This window comes from Bos indicus x Bos taurus, chromosome X, assembly GCF_003369695.1.
Source record: "Bos indicus x Bos taurus breed Angus x Brahman F1 hybrid chromosome X, Bos_hybrid_MaternalHap_v2.0, whole genome shotgun sequence".
Classification (NCBI taxonomy): domain Eukaryota; kingdom Metazoa; phylum Chordata; class Mammalia; order Artiodactyla; family Bovidae; genus Bos; species Bos indicus x Bos taurus.
In genome coordinates, this window is record NC_040105.1 from 39,893,720 (window position 1) to 39,904,194 (window position 10,475).

Consider the following 10,475-nt stretch of genomic DNA (forward strand, 5'->3'; position numbering starts at 1 on the left):
TGATAATAATAACAGCTAAAATTCACTGAGCATTTCTTATATACCAGGTCCTATATTAAGTACTGACCATGGATTAACACACTGAAACCTCACAATACTGCTGAGGTAGGTACCACTACCATCCCTATTCTGCAGATAATCCATGAGATCCAGTGTTCTATAATTATGTCATTTCAGGTTAAAAAATATGGTAGACTGTATTTTCCAAAGGTGGCCCCAACAATAGTTCCCATTCCACGTGCTCTTCTTAGAAAGTATGACTTCAACATTTCTGCCTTAGAGAGGTGGGTCTGTGTCCCCTCTCATTGAATCTGGGTGGGCTTTTGTCTGGAGAAGTTATGTTATAGGACTTCTGAGAAGAGATCATAAAAGCCAATTAATACAGCTTATATTAGTTTTCTACTGCTGCACAAAAGATTATCACATATTTAGTGGCTTAAAACAGCAGTCATGTAATCATCAAAAAATTTACAAACAACAAATGCTGGAGAGGGTGTGGAGAGAAGGAAACTCTCCTATATTGTTCGTGGGAATGTAAATTGGTATAGCCACTATGGAGAACAGTATGGAGGTTCCTTAAGAACTAAAAACAGAGGTATCATATGACCCTGCAATCCCACTCCTGGGCATATATCTGGGAAAAAAAAAACATGATCCAAAAGGATACATGCACCCCAATGTTCATTGCAGCCCTGTTTACATGAGCCAAGACATGGAAGCAACCTAAATGTCCATCAACAGAGGAATGGATACAGATGTGGTACATATATAATTGGAATATTACTCAGCCATTATAAAGAATGAAATAATGTCATTTGCAGTAGCGTGGAAGGACCTAGAGTGTCATACTGAGTGAAGTCAGACAGAGAAAGAGAAATATCATATGACATCCCTGATATGTGGAATCTAAAAAGAAATGATATAAATGAACTTACAAAATAGAAAGAGACTCACGGACTTAGAAAAAGAACTTACAGTTGCCCATTTGGGGAAGGGATAATTAGGGAGTTGGTAAGGTTATGTATACACTGCTATACTCAAAATGGATAACCAACAAGAACCAGCTGCACAGCACATGGAACTTTACTCAATGCCACGTGCCAGCCTAGATGGGAGGGGGGTTTGGGAGAGAATGCGTTGTGTGCTTAGTCGCTCAGTCGTGTCCAACTCTGAAACCCCATGAGCTATAGCACACCAGGCTCCTGTCCATGGGGATAATCCAGGCAAGAATACCGGAGTAGGGGAGTGGGTTGCCATTTCCTTCACCAGAATATCTTCCCGATCCAGGGATGGAACCCATGTCTCTTATGTCTCCTACACTGGCAGGCGGGTTCTTTACCACGGCCGCCACCTGCGTGGATACATGTATGTGTATGACTGAGGCGCTTTGCTGTTCTCCAGAAACTACTACAACATTGGTAATCGGCTGCACCCCAATACACAATAAAAAATCTCAAGTATGAAAAGAAAAACCCAGCCATTTATCAGCTCATAGTCTGTAGGCTGGGATTCTGGGCAGAGCATGGCTAGGTTCTCTGCTCAGGGTCTCACAAGGTGTGCATGTTGTCGGAGGAATTCAGTTCCTTGTGGCTACAGGGCTCTGGTCTGCCTCTCCTCACTGGCAGTCAGCTGAGGATGCACTCAGCTCCTAGAGGCTGCTTACATTCCCTGCCAGGAGGCCATTCCACGCTCCAAGTCAGCCAGAGAGACTCTCCCTCACGTCAAATCCCACTCACAGTTTCGATCTCTTTCTCTGTCTCTGACTAACAGACCCAGATTCAAATGGCTCGTAAGAGAGAGAAGACACTCAGAAGAGGAGGCATGTTACTCCAGAGGCAGAGTCTGGAGTAATACGGCCACAAGCCTAGGTCTGGAAGATGAAAGAGGCTTAAGTTTGGACTTTTAGCCTCCGGTACTGTGAGAAAATAAATTCCTGTTGTCTTATGCTATGCTATGCTATGCTAAGTTACTTCAGTCGTGTCCGACTCTGGGCGACCCCACAGACAGCAGCCCACCAGGCCCCACCATCCCTGGGACTCTCCAGGCAAGAACACTGGAGTGGGTTGCCATTTCCTTCTCCAATGCATGAAAGTGAAAAGTGAAAGCGAAGTCGCTCAGTCGTGTCTGACTCTTAGCGACCCCATGGACCGCAGCCTACCAGGCTCCTCCATCCATGGGATTTTCCAGGCAAGAGTACTGGAGTGGGGTGCCATTGCCTTCTCCGCCTGTTGTCTTAAGCCAAAACCAAAACACCTCATGTGATCAGGTCAGGCCCACTTAGAGAATCTCCCCATGTTAAGGTCAACTGATTTGGGACCTTACTCTTATCTTCAAATTCCCTTTTGTCATATAATCATGGGAATTATATTTAATCATATTCATGCATTCTGCCCACACTTGAGGGGAGATTATGCAAGATTATGCCTACAACACATCTTTTTAGGCACCGTGCTGTGAGGAAGCACAACTGGCTTTAATAGTCCCAGCTGAGCTCCCAGTAACAACCAGTATCAACTTGCCTGCCTTGTTAGCAAACCATTTTGAAAGTGGATCTTCCAACCCCAAGATGAGCTGCCTCAGGTGGATCAGATAAGCTGGCTAAGTCTCACCCAAATTGAAAATATCTGAGTACAATAAAAGATTGTTGTTCTGAGCCACTATATTTTGGGGTGATTTGTTACACAGTAATAGGTAATCAAAACCAAGTACCAATCTATGGGAGATGATCTCCAAGTACTAATAGCTTCCAATGGACAAGGTATGGCAACTTACATTTATTTTAGAACACTGGAGCATCTGGCAGTGTAGACCTAAAATGTCATTCCACTCATGGTTTGCTGATTTATTAATTCCAATTTATAATGAATTGACTCACACCAGTGTATCCGTCATCTGTATTTGGAAGCCCAGTGCTTTAAAAGGGTTACATAAAAATAATGCTAAAGAGACACTGATGTATAGAACAGGCTTATGGACTCTGTGGGAGAGGGAGAGGGTGGGAAGATTTGGGAGAATGGCATTGAAACATGTGAAATGTCATGTATGAAACGAGATGCCAGTCCAGGTTCAATGCATGATGCTGGATGCTTGGGACTGGTGCACTGGGACGACCCAGAGGGATGGTATGGGGAGGGAGGAGGGAGGAGGGTTCAGGATGGATTTTCTTTTAAAAATTTAGAAAAAAATAATTAATAAAAAAAAAAGAGAGGAAAAAAAAGAAAGAAAGAAAAAAAAAAAAGAACATACTGTACAGAATAGGAAATTATAGCCACTATCTTCTAATGACATAATGGAGTATAATCCATAAAAGTACTGAATCGCTATGTTGTACAGCTGAATCTAATATTGTAAACCAACTATAAATAAATAAATACCACAAGAACAAAAAAAAAATAAAAATAATGCTGCTTTCCTTTTGAACAATGGTTATACTGTGTATTTTAAAACTATAATAGTAAAACATCTGGGATGTAAATGAACACAGATAATGAATGTATTAATTTTTAAAAGTATAATGGGCTCGTTGTAAATCACTGTGTGTATGTTCTCCAGGCAAGAATACTGGAGTGGGTTGCCACTACCTCCTCCAAGGGATCTTTCCGACCCAGGGATCAAGCCAGTGTCTCCTGCATTGCAGGCAGATTCTTGACCACTGAGCCACCTGGGATGCCCTATAAATCACTACATTCAGTTCAGTTCAGTCGCTCAGTTGTGTCCAACTCTTTGCCATCCCATGAATCGCAGCACGCCAGGCCTCCCTGTCCATCACCAACTCCCGGAGTTCACCCAGACTCACATCCATCGAGTCAGTGATGCCATCCAGCCATCTCATCCTCTGTCGTCCCCTTCTCCTCCTGCCCCCAATCCCTCCCAGAATCAGAGTCTTTTCCAATGAGTCAACTCTTCGCATGAGGTGGCCAAAGTACTGGAGTTTCAGCTTTAGCATCATTCCTTCCAAAGAAATCCCAGGGCTGATCTCCTTCAGAAGGGACTGGTTGGATCTCCTTGCAGTCCAAGGGACTCTCAAGAGTCTTCTCCAACACCACAGTTCAAAAGTACGGACTACACAGTCCATGGAATTCTCCAGGCCAGAATACTGGAGTGGGTAGCCTTTTCCTTCTCAGGGGATCATCCCAACCCAGGGATCAAACCCAGGTTTTCCGCATTGCAGGCGGATTCTTTACCAACTGAGCTATCAGGGAAGCCCATAAAATGAAAGTCACTCAGTCGTGTCTGACTTTTTCCAACTGTATAGTCCATGGAATTGTTCAGGCCAGAATACTGGAGTGGGTATCTGTTCTTTTCTCCAGGGGATCTTCCCAACCCAGGGATCAAACCCAGGTCTCCCACATTGCAGGAGGATTCTTTACCAGCTGAGCCACCAGGGAAGCCCATTAATATTCCAATGTATACTTAATTACTTTTCAACTCATCATTTTTACTGGAAAAAGCAGAAAACACTGGGAAGACCACCATCAGTTTTGTCATTAAGAATTTTCATCAATGGATATTAACTATTAGGGGAAAGACTTGGGAGAACACAATATTCATCCACTCTCAAAGAGGTTCCAGAGAGGAGAGGAAAAGGTACCTTTATAATGGAGAAACCTGACAGACAATTCCTTAACGACATGATCAAACTCACTGTCACCAATGATGGAAACAAATGATATCAGGTGCCTCCCACTGTAATGCATTAAAGACAACCACACCTGTGTGGCATTCTTACCCAAAAAAATTCAATTTAAATTTAATTAAGATAAAACTGACTCATCCAAATTAAGGACATTCTGAAAAACCACTGACTTGTACTTTTCAAAAATATCATATCACAAAAGAAAAAAAAGCTGGGTAACTCTTCTAGATTAAGGGAGGTTAATCTAAAAAATATAACTATATGTGAATCTTGAATGGATCCTGAATTTTCCCCCTCCAACAAGAAAGAAAAAAACAGCCATAAAACTATTTAAATATGCACTGCGTATTAGATGATAATGCTGTACTAAATGTTAAGCATCTGAGCGCATTACTGTGGTTTGAAGAATGTCCTTGTGAAGAGCCAGACACTGAAATATATAGAGGTGAAATATCCGCAGGTAACTCAGGCAAATTGTACAGAGAAAATTCTGTACTTGAAGAATTTTGTATCAACATCTAGTCAATGCAGTCCACAGACTAGAGAGAGCAAGCAGTTTCCCTCGTACCTGAGAAGTGGTAAGCTAGACCACCGTCTCCCCCGGCGGCACCTGGACCACTGAAAGGTTTCAAGCGGCGGCAGCACACCACGGAGGGTAAGACAAGGTTGTACGCGCATCTTTGCTTAAATCACTAGCGCATGCGCAAACATGCAGGCACATTCTAAACACTTTACGGCAGTCATGCAAAGGCACGAAGGCGAGGGCACACTTCCCGTTCCCAAAGATGGACATGACAATGGCACGTGCCCTCTGCTGCACTTTACGGCAGAAACGCAAAGTCACGAGGGCAGGCCACGCCTCTGCCCACAAAGGAACACAGGACAGTGGCACGTGCAGTCTGGCGTGCTTTACGGCTGTTGCGTGTAGGTGCGAGACTTGGGGCTAATGCAGTTTCAGGATAGGCTGAGGTTCCAGGTTCTACGCCCCACGTCATTGTCGGTGAGCTGTTCGTTTGTTGGTGCTCCTAAGTCTTAGTGATCATGGCAGCGGTGGTGGCTCTGTGCCGGAAGGCGATGGAGACCGTGAAGACTAAGGAGTTCCGAGATTACCTGGCCAGCACGCACTTCTGGGGTCCAGTGGCCAACTGGGGCCTCCCGCTGGCTGCCTTCAGGGACATGAGGGCATCACCGGACATCATCAGTGGCCGCATGACGACTGCACTCATCTTCTACTCGATGGCCTTCATGCGCTTCGCCTACCGTGTACAGCCTCGCAATTTGCTGCTGATGGCGTGTCACGGCACCAACATAGTGGCACAGAGTATGCAGGCGGGCCGCTACCTGAATTACCACTATGGCGGTGGCACCACGGCAGCCACCACTGCTGCTGTCTCTGCCGCTTCTGCCACCTCTACCGGCTCTGTGGATTCTTCTGCCACCTCTACCGGCTCTGTGGATTCTTCTGCCACCTCTACCGGCTCTGTGGATTCTACTGCAGCTACCACCCCTGCAGCTGAAGACCCTGTGGCTCACAGCAACTGCCAGGAGATCACCTGCTGTTATCTAGTGACCTGGGACTGTGATTGAGTGGCCTGATCGAATCTCTGCAGGTTCCATGCACTGAACTAATCTTCCTAAAGAAAAATTAAAAAGTTTGGCTTTGACTCTGAAACAGTGCAAATTTGATTGAAACCTGCAGTTTGGTTAATAAAAAATGGCAAATAGCACAGAACTGACACTGTTGAGTATCATTTATTTCATGGTTGTTAGAAGGTGAGGGTAGATTGGCTAGTCTTCCTCTCTGCCGGGCCTGCAACTTGAGGGTTAATTTATGTAGGGGAGGAAGAGTGAATGAAAAACACTTTAAAGTATTGATTTTTTTAAAAAAAAGCTCTCTTGAGAACATGTTTTTGGTACTTGTTTTGGGTGTTCAGGTTTAAATAAGGGTACTTAGTAGAGTATGACTTTAAAAACTTGATATAGCCACAATCTCTTTATACCAATAAATTCAAGGGCTATTTCTACTGAGGTAAATATTTCCAAGTGGGTTTAAATGAATTCAGTGATATCCAGCTTAGACTTTTAAGGCGTACTTAGCAAGAGACTGTAGAATCTCTTGGTGACCGAGAACAATGATAGACCCTTCCATGGAAACAAGATAAACAACTCTGAGGTCAGTGGCTGTCAACCCGGAATTCTTGGTAAATAGAAAATAAAAACAAGATCATAATCCTTTCCTCTTTTCCTCATGCCTAAAAATGGGGGAAATGGCAGTTTGTAAAACCGGTGAACTTATCACCCAGTGTTGCAGGCTAGCTAGGGTTGGGGGTGAGGGTCAGTGGTCAACAGTATTAGCCCAGGGTATCCCTCTCTAGGAGGACTTCCTAAGTGGTTTGGTGGTAAGGAATCCACCTGCCAATGCAGGAGATGCAGAAGACAGGGGTTTGATCCCTGGGTCAGGAAGATCCCCTGGAGGAGGAGGAAATGGCAACTGACTCCAGTATTCTTGCCTGGGAAATCCCATGGACAGAGGAGCCTGGTGGGCTACAGTAGTCCATGGGGTCTCAAAGAATCAGACATGACTAAGCACACACACACACATCCATGCTAGTCCATGGGGTCGCAAAGAATTGGATATGACTAAGCACACACACACACACACACACATCCAAGCTAGTCCATGGGGTTGCAAAGAATTGGATATGACTAAGTGCATGCACATGTGCGAACCACACACACACACACACACACACACACACACACACACACACACACACCCATCCATGCTAGGAATCCTATGAGTGCTCAAGGATTTGCTTAAACCTGGGAGCATGAAAAGGGAAAAAGATAAGGATGGGGTTGTGGGTGTGAGGCCATTACCGCTACAGCAGAGGCCTAGGATTTGATCCCAAATCCCCCGAATCCCTTGGGAGAATGCAGGAGGTTCCAAAGTGATCTACTGGGGAACTTCAATCAATGCAAGTGTTCAAAGGTGCTTACACCCTGCTTCTGTCAAAGATTTCAAATGCAAAGACACTGAAAACAACTCTGAAAGCTTCTGAAGACATCAGGTTTTGGACAAGACAGGCCCAAGTTTTCCTTCTGTGGCATCTAAGCAACAGTCCTCTTTGGAGGCAGTCTCTGCATTTCACATTTTGCATACGGGGGAAACACAAACTCTGGGAAATGACAGCATATGTGCTGTGTAACAGATCACCCCCACACTTAGCTTAAAACAACAAATATCTCACACAGAGTTTTGGAGGGTCGGCAATCTGGGAGGGGCTTAAGTGCTTCTGGCTTGGTCTTTCAGCTGTCGGCTGGGGCTGGAGGATTCACTTCCAAGCTCATTCACACAGTTGTTTGCAGGAGGCTTCACTTCCTTGTCAACATGGCTTCCCCCAGAGAAGGTGTTCCAAGAGACAGAAAGTCCAAGATGGAAGTTGCAGTCTTTTATAGCTTAACCTGGGAGGGGACATACTATCACTTCAGCTGTGTTTGCTTGGTCACATGGACCAACCTTGGTGCACTATGGGAAGATAGCAGAAGGGTAGGGATAGCAGGAGGCAGGGATCATCGGGGGCCATCTTGGAGGCTGGCTACCACATGGTTCTGAAGTAAAAATTTTCATACCTTTCTGAAACTCAGTAGAAAGTAATAAAGCATGCAAGATCATTGCCCACCTTCCCCAAGAGATGTCACAAAATGCTGTTTACAATTGTGCAATCATTACAAACAAGCATATATCATAGAGGATGGTTTTTGAGAAGCAGGAAAGTTGTCTCTGGAAGACATGGTAGCTTCTAATATTTCAGATAGTTCAGACATACAATAATAAAAAGCAGTTCTAAAAGTTCTGAAATGAATCATAACCTTGGTATCAAGATTTTAATTGCAACTTCAAAGGATTTCCCCCCTTTGCTCTTACATGAGTAGAAATTAATATATTTCTAGATTTGTTTTACAAAATATATTTTGTAATTTGAGTATTGCATTTCAGTCAAGGGCCACTGTCTGTCGAAGACATATGAGAGCAGGTAGGTTTCTAATTAACCTGGTAAGGGGAAAGGGGGTAATCCCTGCTGATAATTTCCTGTCACTCTACATTTATAATTTAGAAGCCAAAACGGTTAGAGAAAAAAATCCCAAAGATTGCAACGCCTCCATTCTAATGCAAGGCTTCACTTATAGGATCTAATTTGTAGTGCACCCACCCAGCTCAGAGCTCCAACCCTTTGTCGTCTAGGATATTAGTGTTTACAGCCATGTAAGTGATTAATACTTTAATAAAAACGTAGTCTTCAAATCATTAGGGTAATAATCATTTCATAATCCCCCCACTCTCTCAAACATAATCCTTTCTGGCCTTGACAATTTGACTTAAAACTGTCTACAGGTCTCTACCATTGCTTTATGAAGCAAGAAGTTTTTGTTACTGACACACTTCGGTTATTTCCCAGCATTGTGGTTTTGTATTAATACATAACATCTTTCTCTTGAGGTCTTCTGACTTTCCCGGCAAAGCCCAAGATAAAATCCAAAGAACTGCCTTATCCTTGCAACTTGAATGCTACAACCATTTTGCTCCTCTAATTCTTTCAAAACTGTGAACCTTATACCATGTACCAGGGAGAGGCCAGGTACGCAGTGCATTGCTGGACCCAAACAAGGCATCTGGCGATGAAACAGTGCTGTGTGGGAAGGAAACCACTTCCTGGGCTTCTCCTGACCCTAACAACTCACAAATGCCCCTGGAGGGGGAGCTGACACCCACAATAATGTAGACCACAATATATTCCAGCAAATGTGACCCACAGGTCTTGCAGCTTGAGTTTATGTCTATTATTTTGAAATACAAAATTTAAATGAAAAAATTTCAAAATACAGGAGTGCACGTTGTCAAATTCCATATGGGAGTGTGCCAAGGACAGAAAAGCCAAATTCGACCCCAATTCTTCTCGAAGAGGCGACCTGGGAAAAAAGCTTGGGAAAAGCACACAGCTTTCCAGATCTCTGTTATCTTGAAAGCGCCATAGTTTAATAGCATGCTATGCATTGTTATACATTCTGCTTTTCTATCTGTATGTCTTAGACATCATTTCCTATCACAGCATGGCAGCCTTACCTCCTTCTTTTTTAACAGTCGTGCAATTCTCAGCAACATGGATGTGCTGTGATTGTTTGACCATTCCTCTCTCCATGGCCGCCTGCCAAGACTGCTGTGAACACCCTTCTGTGCACGCTCTGTGCCCTCGTACAGAGATCCAGGTTGATGTCCCTGAACACACACTGTTTGCTTTAAAGCCCCCTCCGCGCGTGTCTTCTTAAATTAAATGCTGGCCACACCTCATGGGTCATGGGATCTTAGTCCCCCACACCAGGGACTGAACCTGGGGCTCATACAGTCCAAGTACTGAGTCCTAACCACTGGACCACCAGGGAATTCCCTGAATTCATTTAATTCATCAGAGCAGACAATAAATCCAGTAAGATGAGAGCTCACGTACCACTGTCCATACCGTACAAATCTTTACTTTTGCATCTACTTCATTGCCTGGCATGTGGCTGACACTTGATAAATGTTTGTTTGGTAGATAAGGAAAAAATAAATAGATACAAGAGGAATGAAACGAAAGTATTCATAACCTAAAGTTCCTAAGGTGAGAAACCAGATCTTAAATTGGTTAGTGAATCAAGATTTTATTTGATCTCAAGTTTTACTACTTTATATCTAGAAACTATGAAACATTTCATGAAGTTTCTTAGTTTGGTTGTGGGGTGTTGCAAGATGAAAGAAAATTGCAGCTGTATTACTGAAGTCTTCTAAAGGTATTCCATG

General features: G+C 43.8%; 1 protein-coding gene across 1 annotated transcript; it reads left to right on the plus strand.

Annotated features, from left to right (window-relative positions):
- Window positions 1-4,349: 4,349 nt before the first annotated feature.
- Window positions 4,350-6,368, plus strand: MPC1L (mitochondrial pyruvate carrier 1 like). The gene has a single exon (XM_027534265.1). It carries the CDS (start codon window positions 5,678-5,680, stop codon window positions 6,221-6,223), a length of 546 nt encoding a protein of 181 aa, XP_027390066.1. The 5' UTR covers window positions 4,350-5,677; the 3' UTR covers window positions 6,224-6,368.
- Window positions 6,369-10,475: the final 4,107 nt, after the last annotated feature.

What these genes read in the sequence shown, in the direction of transcription:
- MPC1L (XM_027534265.1), top strand. Translation starts at nt 5,678, where the DNA reads ATGGCAGCGGTGGTGGCTCTGTGCCGGAAGGCGATGGAGACCGTGAAG.